Below are 20,125 nucleotides of genomic sequence, written 5' to 3' on the forward strand. Positions count from 1 at the left end.
AAGTGGCAGGATTTTAATCCAGACCTTCCGACTCCAGAGCCAGCCCTCCATGACATCTTGGATGGGACCGTGTCTAAACGCCAGGGTTAGTGTACAAACCATTCACTGTCCTCTGAGGGGGGCCGGGGGAGACCTTTACCACCTGCTTTATTGTGTGGGCTGTTTCCCCAGCAGCCCCTGATGTCCCTGTGACCCCTGCCTTAGAAGCAGAGACAGTGACTGGTCCAGGTTCCTGCAACTTCCGCTAAGTGGAGACCAACACCCAGCAAGTCCATCTCCCTTTCAAGTGACAGGAGTGTAGGGGAGAGTGGCAAGCTGAGGATCAGCTGTCTGTCTGTCTGTCTGTCTGTGCAGCTCGCCAAGAGAGCCCTTGGCTCAGGATGCACTGCCTCTTACTTCCAACAGTAAACTAATTGACAGTCACTTTCTGGGTTCGGTCCTGGGACTATGAGGAAACAATTCCCAGAGCCCAAAGGCAGAAGGGGACAAGGCCGGGATTTGCACCCATGTCCTCCGCCATCTTTCTGTTGTACCCAGCTGCCTTCCTGGGACCCTGGGCAAGGTCATTTTCATTCTCAGAGCTTCTTTTTGTTCAGCTGGAAAACTGGGGGAGAACACCACTTGTACCATCACCACTTGTAGGAAAGTTCTTTGCAAACAGTATGTTTAACTAGTAAGTCAGTCAGAAAAGGGATGAGCATTTGTCAAGCACCCACTGTGGTCTCACTCAGGGGCCTTAGTGCCCAGAGCCCTGGGTCTGGAGTCAGGAAAACCTGAGTTCAAATGGGGCCTCGGATGCTTAACTAGCAGCGTGACCCTGAGTAAGTCACTTAACCCTGCTTGTCCTCAGTTTCCTCATCTGTCCAATGAGCTGCAGAAAGAAATGACCAACCTCAATGTTGGAAAAATTACCCATGCATATGCTTTGTAAATAAAAAGCTTTAATTAAAAACATGTAAAAATTGTTTTACATGAAACTATGGAACATGTATTTGTGAAAAATAAAAATATTAAATAAACAGTTAAAAAAAGAAATAACCAACCATGCCAGTGTCTTTGCCAAGAAAAGCCCAGAGAGAGCCAGATACAACGTCCAACCACAGGCTGGGCCAGGTATTGTGCTAAGTATTTAAAATGCAAATGCAGAGGATAAAAAAATCCCCCTCACAAGGAGATTGTATTCTATTGAGGGGGACAGCAAGCACTATACTAGTAAATACAACATAAATATAAAGAGAATACAGATAAAAGGGAGCTTGGGTAGAAGGTGCTCGCAGCCGGGGAGATCACAAAAGGCTTTTTGCCAACGACGTGCCTCAGCTGCAGCTCTCCCCCCTTTCCCTGTCCCCCCCCCCAAGTTTATTATTTATTTATTTTTAGCATTCATTTTTTAGAATTTTGCAGCTGAGCCTTAGCAGGAGAGAGGCCGAGGGAAGGCCGGAGCATGTTCCAGGTGCAGGCGACGGTCAGCGCCAAGGCTAGGAGATGAGAGCTGGACCCATGTGGGAAGGGGGCAGGAGAGGCTGGAAAGATCGGATGAGGCATGAAAAGCTTTCAGAACCAAGTAGAGGAGCCTCTTTTTGGGGAGGAATGCGTTGAGTTTAGGAGAATGACGTAATGGGGTCTGGACTTTAAAATCCTAAAATCTTGGGGTCTTTGGAGAGGCAGTGGGAGAGAAAGAGAGAGAGAGGCAAGGATATGGTCGCAATAACATGGATTGCATTTTTTTGCATTTAAAAAGTGTTATTTTTGGGGAAAAAATTTGTTCCAGGGCAGCTAGATGGCTCAGCAGAGATTGCTGGGAGTGGAGTCAGGAAGGACAGAGCCGACATCCAGCCTCAGACACTTCCTAGCTGTGTGACCCGGAGCAAGTCCCTTCCTTCACCCTGTTTCCCTCAGTGAAATGAGCTAGAGAAGGAAGTACAAGCCATTCCACTATCTTAGCCAAGACAAAGAATTGGACGTCCTGATATTCTTAGGAAGGGCCCTCCGGCTTTCCCCACACTGCCAGTGGGTTCCATGACTCAAGCCATGAACGCCCACCTCACAGAAGCTGTATTCCACGGGGGGCGCCTGGCTGGCTGGGCTGCCTCCTGTGTCCCTGCTCCCCACATCCATTAACCCATCACCCCTGAAGAGAACAGAAGGGTCAGCGTTGGGTGAATGAGGGCCGAATCTCAGGGAGCTTGGCGCACTTGGAGGCCGGCCCCAGCCCTGCTCCTCTTGCCCAAGAGGAAGCCGGAGCTCCCCCCTGCAACCTCCCCCAGCTCCAAACCCTTTAGGCCCAGGAACGGAGGGCACTTCACAGTTCTTCTCTCGAGCTGAATCTCCCTCCTCTCCCCCCATCCCTACTTCATTCCCAGAGACTAATGTCTGCAATCAGTCAATCAATAAGCATTTATTTATTAAGCACTTACTAAGTGCTAGATTCTGGGCTGAACACTAGAGATGCAGAGGGAAAGCAAAAATGGTTCCAGGCTTTGGGTTGTCTGAAGACCCTGACTCGAACCCTGGCTCTGCCACTTACTGCCCGTGGGACCCCCCCTGAGGAGGACAAGGTGGGACTTGATGGTCTCTGAGGTTCTTCTGGCTCTAGACCTGTAGCCCGCCCTCCTCCCTGCCACCCCCCTGCCCTGCTTTGGATCCCACAGGAGGCATGAGGGGGGGAGCCCCCGGCGGGGCACTGGGCAGTCAGGGAGGGGGAGCCGGCCTTGGAACCAGGAGAGGAAGCCCATGAGGTCCAGGCTCTCACATAAAGGACAAGTTCTTGAGCCTCTCGGGGACCCAGACAGCTCTGCTAGTTGTAGAAGAGGCGCCAAGCTGCATTGGTGGAGGGCCTTCCTCATCTGGGAGTTCCCCGTCCAGAGGAAAGCACCGGGCACTCTCCCCACCTCCTGTGTACAGTGGATCCAAAGTCACACGGCCTTCCTCCAAGGAGTTTGTTTTCTGTATAATTAAAAAATATCCCCCCACAATGAACAAAAATGGATCTTTTCAGAGGGAGGGGGAAGGGAGAAGCCCCTTGTGATAACATTCAGGCGTATTCTGTGTGTGCCTTGTCCAAAGGAACAGAACTTATTCTGTTGCGCTGGGCGGAGCAGAGGGACCCTGCTCCAGGCTCTCTGCCCCCTCCAGGGGCTCCCAGCAAGCTCTGGGCTCTTTGTTTGCTGGGCTTTGGCTCTAACCTGATCTCTGCCTTGTCCCTGTGTCTGTGAGGAGGGAGGGTGTGGGGATGGAGTGTGGAACAGGAGGAGCCCAGGGCACACACACTCACACTTTCTCTCTTTCTCTGTCTCTGAATCTCACTGTTTCTGTCTCTTGTTTGTCTCTTTCACTCTCCCTCTCCCTCTCTCCCTCTCTCTTCCCCCCTTTCTTCTCTCTCCCTCTCTCTCCCCCCTCGCTGTCTCTTTTTCTCTCTTTATCTCTCTCTCTCTCTCTTTCTCTCTGTGTCTCTGTCTCTGTCTCTGTCTCTGTTTCTCTCTGTCTCTCTGTCTCTGTCTCTCTGTTTCTGTCTGTCTCTTTCTCCCCCTCCCCCTTCCTCCCTCCTCTCTCTTCCCTCTTTCTCTCTCCCTCTCTTCTCTCCCCTCCCCCTCTTGCTTTCTCTCAGGGATGATGCTAAGCTCTGAAAGCTTCGTGAAAAGCGTACAGGGATTTCAAACCCAACAAGACCTTTGATGCTTTTTAAAAAGGGGGGGGGGGGCGAAAGGTGAATGCTGTGATGCTTGAATGTCTCAGCATGCTTGAACCGGCACTGTCCTGCCCCCAGTGCCCCCTTGTTAACCCTTATGGGTTGAGCTGGTTTCCATGGAAACCCTGCATCTCAGAGGGATGCAGCCTGCATCCCTTCCCCACCGCAGCCCCCACCTCCAACCTACCCAGCTCCTGAGTATCTTGGCTATTCCCGGCCCTCCAGGTGTTCTGATTAATCATTCATTCATCTCTCTCCCCTCCTCCCTCCCCTTCCCCAGGCCAGCCAGCTCGGCGTGTACAAAGCCTTTGTGGACAACTACAAGATCGCCCTGGAGACGGCCGAGAAGTGCAGCCAGTCCAACAACCAGTTCCAGAAGATCTCCGAGGTGAGCGGCTGCTCTCCTGCTGGGGAGGATCTCTGGACAGCTCCCGGAGGGCCGGCCAGGCGGGGCTTCCCTCCCTGATCACCAGAAGCAGCCCCGGGATTGGCCGGTGTTTCTCTGCCCCTCCTTCTCCTACACCTGCATGTGTCTTTCTCAATGCTTAATTGGGGATTGTTGATTTTCTTGATTTCCTGCCCCCCCCCTTTTACTTTTTTGGTTCAGATTAGGCAGCACATGCCTCTGACTCATCATGTGACCTTGGGGAAGCCATTCCCCAGCTCTGGAGCCTGGTCCCTGAACGATGATGGGGTGGATGGCTCCCCAGGCCTTTTGGGAGCTACCTGAACCTATGGAACTGGGAGGGTCACCATGGTGCAGTGGCTGGATTTGAGATTAGGAAGACTGAAATTCAGATTTTGCCTCTGATACTTGATTTGCCAGGTGACTGTGGACATGTCACAGAATCTCTCTGAGCCTCAGTTTCCTCATCTGTAAAACAATGGGTTGGACCAGATTGTCCCTTCCAACTTTGGGCTTATGATCTTCTGACTAGTTGAACTCTAGGGTCCTCCCAACTCTTCTAGAATTCTGTGAAATCTTCAAAGAGAACAGAAAATCCCCAAGTCCAGAACCCTGCCAGGGAATCGATTGACTTGGGAAAATTTGGACAGGAAAAGTTAGTGGTTCATTCGCGATCCCAAAGTGAGCTGGGACTCGCACTCAGGCCTTCCTCTGCATCGGGATCCAGAAAGGGCCCTGGGCTGGGATGGGGAAGCAATGCTGGACAAACCAAGCACAGTGTTGAGGGCTGAGAATAGAAACAGAAAAGGACCCTGTCACGTTCAGAGAGACAACACACAGAGAAGGCTATGCTGCAGGGCAGGTGGCAAGGCCATTCAGGAAAGGAGATCATGGCGGGGGGAGTTCAGACTGGAACCACTGGGGGAGAGGAGAGTAGGGATCATTGCTCAAGAGTTGGAAGGGACCATAGCAACCGTCTGCTCCAGCCTCCTTATGCTCCTGAGCTTCAGGAAATTGAAGGGAGTCCCGTGAGTAGTGTCCGAGGTAGTATTTGAAGCCAGGGTCTCTGGTTGCACTTTATGCATTATATTAATAACCAGCCCCAGAAGGGCTGTCTGACACAGGAGGAGATCTGCAGGACGCCTCCCTGATCTGATAACATTCCACTTTTATAGCCCATGAGTCCAAAGCTTGGGGTCAGTGACCTCAGGATCACGTGGGCCGGTGCTGCTCCCTCAGGGTGATTTTACAGCCTGGCCTGGAAAGTCAGAATTTGTCCCTTCCTTTTTCTGTCTTTCTCTTTGGATCAGACAAGTTGGTGGGATAAGCGCTTGCTCACCCAGGGAGCGTCACGTTGAGCTTTATAGTCTGTGGGGCCCTTTGCTCGTTTTTATAGGTGAGGGATCTGAGGCACAGAAGGACCAAACGACCTCGTCAAGTTTACAGCTAACGGGAGCTGAAAGTCTTTTGGAGTTCTTGATTCTGAAAGGCAGCGACTTTAGAGCGGGAGAGGCAAGGCTCAGATCTTGCCCCTGATTCTTAAGCAGCTGTGAGATCCTGGGCAAGTCAGTGTCCTGAGGTTGCCCTTAGTACCTTCCAGGGTCTCCTCCAAGTCCATAATTCCATGCTCTGGACTTTCCCTGCTCATGGACCAACTCTGGGTCTCCCCACATGTGCCCAGGAGCCTTTTTTGAGTGGTATCCATGAGAGCTGGCACAATGTCACTAGGGCCAGGGATCTGGGTCCAAACCCCTGTGTAACCTTGAGCAAACCCCCCAGACTGAGTTTTTCCTCTCTAAAAGGAGGGAAGAATCCTCTCCATCTCTCTCAATTTGGTCCTGGGTTTTAGGATCCCCTCCTGCCTTCCTTGGGAAGTAGGGGCCTTCAGATTAATGCCCAGTGCCCCCGGTTGCCAATTACACTGGCACATCCGTTCTCAAGGCCAAGCTCGGACCTGAGGGCTGCCTGCCAGGGGTAGCCATGTGGCGACAGTCCCCTCTCCCTGACTCACTGGTGCTTTCTGCTCTGCTCTGCCACTTAATTACTGTAATTAGACTCTTCTCCTGGGCTGTCAGAGTGATTTCATACTTCCAGGCTGAGGCTGCTGGGAATGATCATTCTCCAGGGACTCTGAGAGGGTAGAGCCCCAGGGAAGGCGGTCTGAGTTCCTGCTTTTCTAGAGAAGCTCCATTGCTAGTCTCCCTTTCTCTCTAGAAACAGCTTGGAGCTGGAAGAGCAAGTCCTACAAGCCCGGTCTCCCCTCCCTTCAGTAGCTGGCCGGAGCTTCACTGATCCTGGCTGGCTTTGTCCCTCAGGGTTGCTTCCAGGGCTCTCCAGCCTCTCTAAGGATGCTGATGGAAGCACTTGCTGCCCTGACCCTTTGTCCTTTCCCTCTCCACCTGTCCCCTCCTCCTCAGCCCAAATTTTAGGCCTTCATCCACTAATACTCAGGGATCACCTTTCAGCTCTAATTTCAGACAGTCCCATCATCCTTGAGGGCTCGAGCTGAGGGCTGCAGAGCCCGGTGCTCTGTGACAGCCACAAAGGCTGACAAAGGGGATTTCAATCAGATAGGCAGGCCCCTGCAATCTTCCCCAGCATGGAGCCCCAGAGGTTCAGCTTGCCTAGCATCTATGTGCAAGGTGAGAGCTGCTCAGGCCTCCCGCCCCTCCCCCGGGCTGCCCGCCGGGTTGGGGCGAACAGAGACTCAGGGCAGGAATGGTTCAGGCCCCCTTGGCAGCTCGGTCCACTCTGACGATTCTCCTGCAATAGGGCAGGAAAGCCCGTCATCATCCTCAGATAATCAGTAAGCTCCTTTCTCCAGCACGTTCAGTGTGACGGAATGAGAACTGAACTTGACGTTGTAAGACCCAAGTTTAAATCGCACTTCTAGGGGCAAACCTCCTGGGCCTCAGTTTCCTATTCTGTAAAAATGAAAGTGTTCCTGAAGATGAGTTATAAGGTCCCTTCCGGTCCTAAACCTGTGATCCTAAAGCTTATAAAATATAGTACTTTCCTCACAATGAAGCCTGTTTGAGGGAGAACCAGGGTGTTAAGTGCCATGTGGGATAAGATGGGATTATAGATTCAGCCCTGGGAGCAAGCTAAGAGCTTCCTCACTCTTAGGGTCACTTGCCCCTGATCACCCAGTCAGTGCAAGCAAAGCAGAGGCAGCATTTGAACCCAGGTCTCCGGACTTCTGGTCCATCATCCTGACTCCCCAAACCACGTCTAGAGCCTGTGCACCGTGTGCCATGGAGCCCAGCCTCCCCTCTCTCAGGGATCCAAGGGACGTCCCCGGACCTCGCTCCGTTTCGGAACATTGAAGGGTTGGATCAGATGTATGGCCTCCAAGGACCTTCAGGCCATGCTGCTCTGACCCCTGAATCTGGAGCGAGAGCCTTGACCTCCCAGAGCGGCTCATAGAGACGCCTCCGTGGGCATTTCCAGCTCCGGAGCTCTGATCTCTTATTTCTTGGAGAAGCAGGAGTTTCATTGGAACAAAACAAGTCTGTCCTGAGAGCGTGCTTTGGGTTAAAAGTAGCAAGACTTGTGTGGCAGCGATGGAGCTGCCCCCACTTGGAGCCTCCTTAGGAACGGCCTTCCGGAGCCGGCTGTCCCCAGTTTTAGAACGGAGGCTCTGGTGGCCAGCGTCCCTTTTCGGTTGCTTTGGACTGGGGGGGGGGGGAAACTAAGTTTTAAAGGGCACCATTCACCCCGATCCCACCGTTGCTTTCTCTTGCTGCTTCTGCTTGTTTCCAAAAAATTTCTTCTGTCTTGGGGATCTGTGATTTCTTCTGTCAGCCCCCCCAGCGACGTGGAGCCCCCAGAGTAGGCGGCCCCTAGAAGTCTGCTGGCTGGCATGTCCCTGGGCACTCGGTGCGACTGGAGGCCCACCCGGGCTCGTTGGGCAGATCTCTTCCGGTCCGCTTGGCTTCCTGTTCTGTAAAGACATGGGGGGGGGGGGGAGTGCGGTGGTTAGAGCTCCAGCCCTGAGTTCAGACCCGGTCCCAGGCACTTCTGTGAGAGAGCTGAGCTAGCCGCTCCGAGCTCCCCTCCGGTCCCACAACGCAGGACCAGCCGGGACGCCTGCTTCCGAGTTCACACCTCTTACCCCGCGCGCTCAGGGGTCCGAACGGAGGGTGGCCCGTTGTGCAGAGGAGGAGACTGAGGCTGGCGAGCTGAGGGAGACCCTGCCCCGCCTCCCTCGCTGGGCCCAGAGGGGCCTCCCCAACCGCCCGTCTCACAGATGAGACCCCGCTCACCTGCCGTGGGGCGGAGGCAGATTCGCCTCGGTCCCCAGCGGCATCTACTACGGGGAGGCTTTAAAAGAAAAGCCCCATTAAAACATTTTCACCAAGACCGTAAAGCCATTGGGGGGGAGGGGCAGAGGGGGCAGGGGCGGGGGGAGGGGGCGTTGGTCAGCGAGTCTCTCTCTCCCCCACAGGAGCTCAAAGTCAAAGCCCCCAAGGACTCCAAGGACAGCCACACGTCCATCACCATGGAAGGTAGGGGGAAGGGGGAGTGGTTCGGTTCTTTGTCTGGGCCGAGCCCACGTGCTGCCGAGCGTGCTGGGGGTGTGAGGTGCTTCTGGGGGGTGAGCGCGCTCCGCCCCACACTAGTGAGCCCCGCGGCTCTCGCTCATTGGGATGTCGGCGAGGTCCCCGCTCCCTCCTCCCTCCCCCTCCCCAGCCTTCCGCCTCGTTTCCTCGCCCCTCCCCCTCCCGCCGGCTCCCCTGCGCTCACTCGCCTGCTCGGCGGCGGCGGCGGTGGGTCCGGGCTGCGCGGCTCCGGCCGGGGCGGAGGGGACCGGGCGGCTCTCGGGGAGACATGGCTGCTGGGGCCCCCTGCGGAAAGGGCTGCCATGGAAATCCTCCTCATCATCAGGCTGTGCTGTAACTGCACCTATGGTAACTCCGGCTGCGCTGGGGGCTCTGAGGGCGGGGCTGGGGCGCCCGGACCGTCCCCGCTCCCGGCACCGCCCCCCGCCCCTTCGGGGGGCCACTGAGACACCCCGCTCCTGTCCCCGGGGGCCGGGAGGGGGCGGCCGGCCGGGAGAGGGGGCAACTTTCCGAAGCGGCTGCGGGGACGCAGAGTAGGAAGCGGCGCCGGGGGCGGGGAGAGGCGCGGGTCCGTCCTGGGTCCGGTCCGGTCCGGCAGAGGGGCGGGCCCGCAGGCTGGGAGAGGGAAGTTGGAAGCTTCTTTGTTTCCCCGGAGAAGAAAGGCTGAGCCCGGGCACTGTGTGCCGGTACCCCGGAGTGCCCCCGGCTTCCTCCTCGCAGGGACAGCTGGGCAGGGGCAGAGAACCTCCCAGGACCCGGCAGGGCCGCGAGAAGCTGCGGGGCTTGTGGGCGCGGGCGGGGGTGGGGAGCGGCCGGCACCGGGAGAGACCCTCACCCGGAGGAGGCGGCGCTCTCCCGACCAAGAAGTGCCTCGGGCACGGGCAGCGCCGCTCTGGGAGGCTCCGGGAGGCTCCGGGAGCCGGGCAGCGCCGCTCCGGACGCGCTTCTTTCTTTGTGCTGCCCCGGAGCAGCCCTTACGTTGGGGGCAACTGAGGAACCTGCGGGGGTGAAGGGTCCTGGAGCAAGAGCCGGTCGGGACTCGGAGCCCAAACGGCCTCATGTTACAAAAGGGGAAACTGAGGCACGGAGCTGGCCGGTTGGCCCAGCGCCACAGGCGTGCTTGGACTTGGATCTGCCCGATCCAAGTCTTCCTCCACGGAACCCTCCCCCCTCGGGCCCTCCGTTTCTCCGGTGTCCCCTTTCCGTTAGTTTGTCCCGCAGGTCCCCGGGAAACCAGAATGACATTCTTTGTCTTGAGGGTTGTGGCAGGAGGGGAGGGAGGGAGAGAAGAAAAGAGGGAGGGGAGAGAGAGACCGAGAGAGAAGCGTGGAGGGAGCAGAAGGGGAAGGAGGGGGGAGAGAATCAGAGGGAGGAGAGGGAGGGAGAGACAGACAGACAGACAGACACGTGGGGGAGGGCAGGGAGGGAAGGAGAGGGAAAGAGACAGACCAACGGACACTCAGGATATTTGTCGGAGCAAATGGTGGGATTTATGTCCCTTTTCCCATAAGCCTTTCGGGGACTCTGGCGCCGTCTGCACCATCCCCATGGCATCTCTATCATTTCAGCAGGGACCTTGCCAAGCCCATACTGCTGTTCTCCAGCTGGGAGCTCTGACAGGGAGGCGTACAGGGGAAGAGGACTCACTCATTGTCTCCAGGCTCAAATTCAGACCCTGACTCCCAGGAAAGAACATTGTGTTTAGTGTCCAAAGTCCTGGGTGCAGATCCCGGCTCTGCATCTTCTTTAATGGCCTGAGACTATTAGCTTCCCCACGCAGAGGAATGAGGGCGATGCCCAGAGTGGCTCCGAGACCATTCCCAGCTCTCCGGGGTCCTCTAGGAAGCCCCCTCTGGGCCCCATCCTCCCATTCTCACAGGCAAAAGTGCTTGGCTCCAGGGCCCATGGGAAGTGCTGTATTTGGCACAGAAGTCGGGCACTCTTGGGCTCTGCCCCAGCCTGACCCTCAGCAGTGGCCGAGTCTGGGGACAGAACCCCAGTCTTGTATTTCCCTGATTTTCTTCCTTCCCACTGACAAGGGGCAAGGATTGTGGCCAGAGCAATTTCCCCCTTGACCTCACAGCATCCCTTTTGTCTCAGGTCAGAGACTGAGCTAGGATTTGGGGAATGGCACCAGCTCAGGCTCTGTGACTCTAGGGGGCTTCCCCCCTGATCCCCAAGTCTAAGCCTCCCTCCTCTCTCTGACCCCACAGAGGACTTTGTTCTGGGACTCTCCACATGAAGTCGTCTCTCCTGGTCTCAGTCCCTTCTTTTACTGGTCCGTCTGTCAGCAAAGGTTTTACTAAGTGCACCTGCTATGTGCTAACTAAGCGCTGGGCATTGGGGCTGCAGAGACTAATGGGAAAGCATTTGTGTCCTCCAGGACCTTGTGGTCAGCTGAGAAGACCAAGTGATCTGAGTATATCCACAGTAAATAGGTCATTGTTGGGGTCCAGGGTGAGAGGAAATCAGGAAAAGTTCCATGTGGAAAGCAGCAAATGAACGGAGCTTTGAAGGGAATTGGGCATTCTGGGAAGTAGATTTGAAAAGAAAATGCTCCAAGCTTGGAGGATGGACTGTGCAAAGACAAGATGGCAGATGCATCGTCCGATGGACTGGGGGCTGAACAAAGAGTGAGGGAAGGGGAGTCCTGTATCACAAGGCTATAGAGACAGGCAGGAATCTAGCTAGTGATGGGCTTTAAAAGCCAAGCAAAAGTTTGGATTTGATCATTGAGGTAGTAGAGAACTACTGGAGATTATTGAGCTAGGGAGTGACAGCTGGAACTGTCACTTTGGCAGCTGTGTGAAGGATAGACTCCCACAGATGGGAGACCAGGAGACCACTCCAGTGGTCCAGGTGAGAGCCTGAACTTGGCTGCCAGGTCAGAGAACAAGAACTTGGAAGGGACCTCAGAGGAGGAAACTGAGTTAGTTAATTAGGCAGTTAGTTGGGAAAGTTTGGTCTTATGCTAGGTCACAGAGGCAGGACTTGCATCCCCTTCCTCCAACTCTAGAGCCAAGACAGTTCTCACCGTACCAATTGGAAAGGTTCATTTTCCATCCTTTGCACTAGTATCCCCAGCCACTTTAATCCAGTGCTGGCACACAGCTAGTGCTTAATTATTGCTTGATGACTTGATGATTAATGTGTAAATCATAAGATTTGCCAACTGAACAGATACAAACTATGTGGAAGAGTAACCATGATTCTGAAGTTGTGAATCTGGATGACGAGGAAGATGGCGGTACCCTTAACAGAAATAGAAGCTTAGAGGAAGAGTTTGGGGAGGAAGATAATAAAAGCATGTTCTCTGTCTTGTCTAAATTTTGAATTTCTCTCAATGCCTGTGACCATGTTGTGCACTCAGTAGGTGTTTAATAAATGTTTATTAGTTGTCAGCATAATGAAACGATGCCCCAAAGGAAGTGGGTTAGTTGGCTGGATGGATGATAGTGGTGTTTGCAAGTTCTTCTCATTGGTGGATTTTACCAAGTTGGTTCCCTGGGAGAGATTCATGGACAAGAGCCGGATGGATCCCTTCCCTAATGATTGGCTGAAAGAGACCCGCTGGAGATGAATGGAGCCCATTCTGTCTTTTTGGCTTTTTAATCTCCCTTTGCAGAAAGGATGAATGGCCTTTGGGCTTTCTGGCCTGTTCCTGTCCATTATGGGAAGGATTCCTGAAAGGAGGAAGGGGAGGAAAGATTAGAGGGGAGAGAGTCTTGGCAGGTAGCATGGTGCACGAGTTATTCTGGGAAATGGGTGTATCATGCAAGTGTGAAAAGTGGAATGGACCATGTGTAGAAGAAAGGTTGGTTTCCCCAGAAGAGGTGGAGAGGCTGGAATTGCTGAGAATGGGGCCATTTTCACCTCTCCAGGGGAAGCACCACGGAGCTCTAAAAGGGACCTGTATTTGTTCTGGAGAATGGACTTGAGATCGCTGATGGTATACTCACAGCGTACCCCGTGTCTGCTGGTGTCCCGGGAACCAGGCAGCTGGTCCTCCTCTTGCTGTCTTTGCCATAACTGCTTGTGCTCCTTAATGTGCCCACAGCACAGCTGCTGTGGTTTGGGTCTGACCCCATCCCTCCCCCAGGCGTGAAGCAAAAATTTTGGGTCTTGGTTCATTGGTCTTTCAAGCTCAGCAGTCTCTAGGGGGGAACCGCAGTGGTATTAATAACCCCTCCGAAACCAGACCCTTCATTGTGCAGATGTCTCTCTAGCAACTGAAAGCCAGAGGATTAGTCAAAAACCTCTTCCCCCTGGGACCCAAGGCTTGAAAGTTCAGCATCAGCATTCCCTGGACCTGGGATGGGAGGGCAGCTCCCTCTGGCCTGGGTCTCCTATTACCCTTCCTAGCTCTCTTCTCCTCTCCATCCTGGTATCTGCTAGAGGCTAGTTAGTGTGATGAAAGGCTGCTGCTTCTATCGCTTACTTGTGACCTGAGGCAAATTCTCTCTGGGCCTTAGTTTCCCCATTTGTAAAATGAAGAAGCTCAACTAAGTGGTGGAAGGAAGGAAGGAAGGAAGGAAGGAAGGAAGGAAGGAAGGAAGGAAGGAAGGAAGGAAGGAAGGAAGGAAAGAAGGAAGGGAAAAAAAGGGGAAAAAAGAAAAAGGAAGGAAAAAAGGAAAGAAGGAAGAAAAGAAGGAAGAAAAACATTTTCCCCAATGAATAAACATTTATTCACTTTCCCACTTCCCCATGGAGGGGAGGGGGAACAAAGAAAAACCCTTGTAGCAGATATGCAAAGACAAGCAAAACAAATCCTCAGCTAGCCTGTCCAATAATCCATGCCTCTCTTGGATCTTGAGCCAGCACCTCTCTGGGTGATGATGTATTTCATCATGAGTCTCCTGAGGCCGGTCACTGTATTGATCAGAGTTCTTAAGTCTCTCAAGGTCTTTTGTCTGTATTAATTTATACAGTCATTTACATCCCCTTCCCAGCGCTGCTCCTTTCACTCTGCCTCAGTTCCCAGTGAGTTTCTCTGAAACTGTCCCTCCCTTTCGAGATTTCTCACAGTACCATCGTCTTTCATCACATTCTTAGGCCATAATCAATTCAGCTATTCCCCAGTTGGGGGAACCCCCTCAGTCTCCATTTCTTTATCCCAAGGTCCCTCCTCGCTCCCTATCTGTGATCCGACATCTCTGGGATAGATGGGACACCCAGTGTCCTGCTGGAATTCATGTCTGTCCGTTTCTGTCTCTGCCCTGGCTTGCCTGGACGCTCCAAATCTGCTGCAGCCCCCACGGCCCAGCCTGAGCATTGCCAGGAAAGACTCCGATAGACATCAGAACCAAAAATACAGGTGGCAGGGACAGAAGGGGAGCCAAGGCTGCTGATGGCTCTGCGGACCTTCTTGCCAGGGGGGCAAGCAGGGGCTTGAGAACCTCACCTGTACTTGAGAGGAGCAGATTGCCCCCCAAGGGGGTGTGCTGGGTGCCCACATCTGTGGCTAGGGAAGCTATTTTCTGTTTAGCGAATGGCTAGGGCTGTTTGTTGTGGGGTGGGGACACTGGCAAAGGGCCAGACTGAAGACTGCAGAACTGAGATCCCCTGGCCACTCCCCCGGGAGACCATCCAGCTGTCTAGGAACCAAACCGTGGCTCTATCTCTCCAAGAAGATTTTTCTGCCTTGAGAGACCTAAAATCCGCAGTTGGTATCGGTTGGACCCTCTCGGGGAGAGAGAAAAGGGTACGGCTAATTTTTGAGGGAAATGGTTTTTTAATTAGTAGTTGGAAAACACTGGCACACTCGGCCACCAGCTGCTGCCTCCACCTGCCTCCACTGAAACCTGGCAGTCTTTGTCTACTGGCCAGATCTAGAGAGCACCGAGACAGGGGAATGCTTAGATTGGCTGCAGCCAGCCTGAGTCGGAGGCTTGAGTGGGTTCTTACCATCAGGATGTCTTCCAGCATCCTTCCTCCTCCCCTCCCAGGCTGTTCTTTGTCTAAGTACAGAAGCGTTTCTCCAGAAAGTCCTGTACCTCTGTGCCTCCTGCGGCACCTCTCCTACTTTCTGGGGGCCCCAGTGCCCTGGGCTCTTCTGTTAGGGGATGGGCCCAGGGTAGGGACGGGAAGCTGGCACTCCTGACCATGTGGGGCTAACCTTGGGCAGCATGGAAGAAGGGGGCGGGGAGGGTGGTCAAGCATAATGGAGCAGCCATTCTGTGTGGGCAGAGCAGCCGGACCTCCTGCCGGCCCGTAACGTGCCCTCCGAAGCGTGTGAAGGGCTGGCGTTGGCCGGACAGGGAGAGGCCAGATCCAAGAGGGGACATGGAGGTCGATTTTCCACACAAGACGGGCTCCTGTGAGCTCGAGTTAAATGTAAAGTTCTACTTGTGGGTTCAAAAAATCAGCCACAGAATGCAGAGGGCCGAGAATGCTGCTTTCAGGCATTTAAGAGGGAAGAGATTCTCTGTGTTCTTAGAGCCGCCGGTGGGGGGACTTTGTGACAGCTCCCCCAGAGCAGGGCTCAGAGGGGTTGGATTTCCCATTATTTGAGACCCTTAGCCTCAATCAGAAGCACATGGCTACTTCTCAGGGCTATGGCGCAGTGCTTGCTCAGCCCAGAAACTGGCACAAGAGTGGGCACTTAGTAAATGTTAATAGAGTGTTTGATAATAGGGCCCAGTGTTTGTTGAGTTGGAAAACTGAAGGGGGGAATGGTGAGTTGTTTAGGGGACCCCTTCCAGCTCAGATGCGATGATTCTGGGAGGTCCGGAACAGGAAGGGGCATCAGTGAGCCACTTCCTGGGGCCAAGAGGAAAATGGGCTATGGGTGGAGGAGGTGGGGAGAACTCTTGCTGGTGTGAGATCAGGAAGGGGGGTTCCTTGGCCCTCTGCCTGCCACGTGGGGTGTCCCACTGTGCACGAAGCATGCCTCTGATGTCTCCCTTGTGTTCTTTCCTTCCTCTGTCCCCCAAACTCCCCATCCAGCACTGCTTTACAAGCCCATAGACCGTGTCACGCGGAGCACCCTTGTCCTGCACGTGAGTACCGGCCTGGATGTGGGAGGGGGCGGAGGGAGGTGGGCAGCCAGGTCCAGGGGGGGAGCCACAAAGACTGCATGGTGTCCAGAACAGCTGATCAGGGGAGCCGGGCAGAGGGTCCCCTGGCCCCAACTGCGCCTGCTTGGCCCGGGGTAACCATGCCAACCGGTTTTGGACCTAAATATAACTTGGCTACCCAGCCTGATGTTTGGCCAAATGCTCCCCTCGCTCAGAAGGAGGACGGCAATTTACTCCTCACCCGGTGTCCTCAGCTCTCTCCCTCGCTTTCCATTTCCTGCCTGACACAGGGGAACAGGGCTGGGGGAGGGGGAGTGGTCTGAGCTGTTCCTTCAGAAGTACGGAGGTGCTGTCCAGGGGAAGTCTGGGGGGCAGAGAGGCTTTCTCTGAGCGGAGTCTCTGGGACAGGAGGTAGCCTTCAGTTCTGACTTCTGGTTCCTTCCCCCTGCCCCAACAGGACCTCCTCAAGCACACGCCAGTGGACCATCCCGACTACCCGCTACTCCAGGACGCCCTGCGGATCTCCCAGAACTTCCTGTCCAGCATTAATGAGGACATTGACCCCCGCCGGACTGCAGTCACCACCCCCAAGGGAGAGGTAAGCCCACCGGGGCCGTCTTAGCAAATGGCAGATTCTCTCTTGGCCTGCACCTTCACCTGTATCTCTTCTCATCCCCTGTATTAACTGGCTTCAGTCTAGCGTCCCAGCAAGACATCCTTCCCTGGATAGCTAGAAACTTGCAGTAACAGTCCTGAGAGAAAGGAAGGCTTGGGTTTCATTTTATGACTCAATATTATGATCCTAGAACTATTGAATCCAGGTCCCATTCTACAGATGAGGAAACTGAGGCTCAAGGAAATTGTGACAAATCCAGGGTCACGCCACCCGTGAGGACCGGCCCCAGCTTGCTCACTGCTGTTTTGTAAACTTGGCAGTATATGGACGGCTCCACTTCTGGCCGAGCTCCAGCCCCAAGGTCATTGCAGGAGAAAACCCAAGAGTCCCTCCACTGCTTCAGGCAGCCTCGGGGTTGGGGGTGTTGATGCACCCCAGAACTGAGAGCCCTCCTCTAAAACAGAAGTTCTTAACCTAGAGTCTGTGAATGTGTTCTTTTTATATTCTTTTATAAATAAGAATTTATAAAAATTCTTTATCAAGGTATAATAAATACCATTAGAGCCTGAAAATGGTATTTCAGTGACTGGTCAATGGTATAGTTCAAGCTTGATCAATGGTACACATTGATAATGGAGCCAGTGTAATTGGATCTCTTTGTAGTCCTCCATACAGTTAAAAAAAAAAAACACACAAAACATGATTCTGAGAATGGGTCCAGGAGGCAAAAGCTGCTTCAGAGGAGAGGCAGGGAGTTTGGGAGCAGAATGCGGAGAACCGAGTGCCTTGGACGGCCCGGAGCGGCCAGGAAGGAGCCGGGATCCATCCATGAGTTAAATGTGCTCCTGGGAATCTGGTCTGAGCTAAAGGAGGGACAGCATTAGTTGGGATCTGCCCTTCCTGTAACGAGAGCCGCTTCCCGGACTAGGGAAGATTCCCAGGAGATGGGTTTGGTTCCATGCAGAGCACCCGGAGATTTCTGTGGGGGGCTCAGCCAGAAAGATACCACCCCTCCCCCAGGACTAGGGTTGGCGCCCTGGGTTACAGCACTAGCCTCCCACCCCATTCACCCAGCTGACCCCCCAGGCCCACCCGTAGCACCCCCCTGAGCAGGGCGGCTTGGTGCTGTCTCCCACTAGACCCGGCAGCTGGTGAAGGATGGGTTCCTCGTGGAGATGGCTGAGAGTTCGAGGAAGCTCCGACACGTTTTCCTCTTCACGGACGTCCTGCTGTGTGCCAAGCTGAAGAAGACATCTGTGGGGTGAGGGAGGCAGGGCCTGGGGGTGGGGGCAGGGTGGAGGGAGTGAGGGAGCAGTGGGGGAGGGCGGAGCACATCAGCCACACTCAGACACAGACAGGTAAGCCTTCTCTCATTTGTGGAGTGCCCGCTTTGTGCCAGCACTGGGCCAGGGCCTGCAGTGGGCATGGAAAAATACTCGATGTGGTTGGAGCCCCAAAGGCCCCCAAAATCCAGCTGGAGAAACAGGCTGTGCCCAATTATAATGACCCAAGAAATCTATAATTGATCTAGACGCATTGTCCATGGACCAGAAGGAAGGTTAGAGAGGAAGGAGAACCTGGAGCAGACCTAGAGACCCTCTAGCAGGAAGGCACCTGCAAAGCCACCGGGTCAGCTCCCTCCTTTTTCAGAAGAGGAAACTGAGCCCCAAGGAGATAAAGTGATGTAGATCCAGGGTTTAAGCCGGCAGGCCCTACAGAGCTTTCTGATCCAATCCTCCCGTTTCTTTTTGTTTATTTTTAGCCTTCACTTAATTTTTAAAAGTCACAGTTGATTGCTTGCTCCATTTCCTGCCACGTGCCTGCACCCCAGGTCGCAGCTGAGCTCTGGGAAGGGGGAGCCTGCTTTCTCTCTCTCCCTTTCCCTGAACCCCAGAAGGTCAGAGCCGGGGTCAGTTGAGCGGGCATCCTCCTGACTCCCATTGATGGGACACCTTTTAAGGCTTGCAGAATAGTCTCCCCAGCACAGCCAGGGTGACTTTCACCATCACCACCTTATAAGAAAGCTAGGAGGCTCTGGGCTGTGGATGATTTGCCCACTCACTCAAGTGGTAAATATTGGAGGCGTGTGGATTTGAACCCAGGTTCAAGCCCAACTATTGATCCATGATGTCACATTGATTGTAAACCATCCCCAGGACAGAGAAGGCTGAGCGGTCAGTGGGCAGAAGGGTATGATCAGAGGTGAACTGTCCAGGAATGACCCCCGGCCAGGAAAGGCCTGCCCTTCGCAACCACAGGCTGTCACAGCTGCACCTAGATACTTGATCCTTTATTGGGTAGCAGCCTCTTTGGTCTTGAGCTAAATTCTCCCTTCTTCTCAGTGAACCCCAGACAGGTTCATTTTGTTACTCTTGCTTTGGGCGGGAACCATGGTGTCATAGATTGCAAGTCCTTACCCTTCACAGGCCTCAGTTTCCCCATCTGTAAAAAAAGGGTAACATCTGTTTAAAAAAGAAGAAGAAGGTTGACATCCATAGTCCCTGAGGTCCCTTCACCATTCCTTAAAGAAAGTAAATTTTCAGAGCACAGATTTGTTGAGAGCCATCCCCCATTTCAGGAGTCAGTCACCCTTTGGCCTAGACAGAACAGGTCCCGTGCGCTCTTCTTGCCCCTTGTCCCAAACCCACTATTCCTCCTCTGCCCCATCTCTACTCTCCCAGGGCTGGGCCCTTCCAGGCTGCTCCTCCTCACTCACCAGGGAAGCTTCACCAAAGTCTCTCACTGGTCCCCGTTGCTCCACAGCCTTCGGTTTCTGGTTAGGGAAGAGATCATCCAGTCCAAGAGCCCATTGCTCCAGGATGTCACCCTCATAGGCCCAGAGGATCCTAGGGCCAGGCCGTGTGTAAGCTCAGTCTCCCTGACTCAGGAATCCTGGAGGCTTTCAGGACATTGATGCTTCCGGGCCAACTCTCTCTGAGAACATCCTGCAGACTGAGGCCAGAGTCTCCCGGCCCAAAAGGAGTTCCTCCACTGCTGGGGGCCGTTCTGGTGTGGTGACCAGTGTCCTGTCCCACGCTCCCCTCCTGCATGGAACGTCTGGGGATTCTCTGAAGGTTTCCTCACTCCTAATAATTAAGCTATAAATTCCATGAGCATTATAGCGATTTCTACTTCTTTTGTGACTCTTCTAGCACACACACACACACACATACACACACACATACACACGCACGCACACACACACACACACACACACACACACACACCTCAGACCAGTGCTAGGCACAGGATATATCATTCTGGTAATTTAACCTAATACCCTAAACTCCACAAAGCTGCTGGGATCAAACGATCTAATACTGAGGTCCTGAAGGGATAATTCTTTTCTTTTTTGTTTTTTGGGTTTTAAGTGACTTGCCCAGCATCACAAAGCCAGTGAGTAAACTCAGGTATTCCTGACTCCAGAGCTGGTGCTCCACCCACTGCACCCCCCAGCTGCCCCCTGAGAATTGCTTTCTTATTCCCCAACTTATATTTTTCTTGTTGCTCAGTTGTTTTTCAGTCATACCTGACTCTTCCTGACCCCATTTGGGGTTTTCTTGGTAGAGATATGGAGGGGTTTGCTATTTTCTTCTTTAGCTCACTTTACAGATGAGGAAACTGAGGCAAATAGGATAGAAATGAAATGCCCAGGGTCACACAGCCATGTCCAAGACCAGATTTGAACTCAGGAAGATGAGTCTCTGACTCCAAGACTGGTTCTCTATCCACTGCCCACACCTTATGTTAGATCTCCCCAAATATTGAAACATTAATAATAAGATCCTCGCTCCTGTAAAGGCCCTCAAGGTAGCAGCAATGCATATGAGGTAGGAG

General features: G+C 53.8%; 1 protein-coding gene across 2 annotated transcripts in view; it reads left to right on the forward strand.

Annotated features, from left to right (window-relative positions):
• Positions 1-20,125, forward strand: part of ABR (ABR activator of RhoGEF and GTPase) — a gene marked incomplete in the record, with an annotated part of 275,581 nt that overhangs the window by 188,361 nt on the left and 67,095 nt on the right. For both annotated transcript variants that reach the window (XM_074263806.1, XM_074263807.1), the window contains 5 exon segments: positions 3,969-4,076; positions 8,542-8,602; positions 15,602-15,654; positions 16,130-16,270; positions 17,428-17,549. In XM_074263806.1, coding sequence (XP_074119907.1) covers positions 3,969-4,076; positions 8,542-8,602; positions 15,602-15,654; positions 16,130-16,270; positions 17,428-17,549 — 485 coding nt within the window.

This window comes from Sminthopsis crassicaudata, chromosome 4, assembly GCF_048593235.1.
Source record: "Sminthopsis crassicaudata isolate SCR6 chromosome 4, ASM4859323v1, whole genome shotgun sequence".
NCBI lineage: Eukaryota > Metazoa > Chordata > Mammalia > Dasyuromorphia > Dasyuridae > Sminthopsis > Sminthopsis crassicaudata.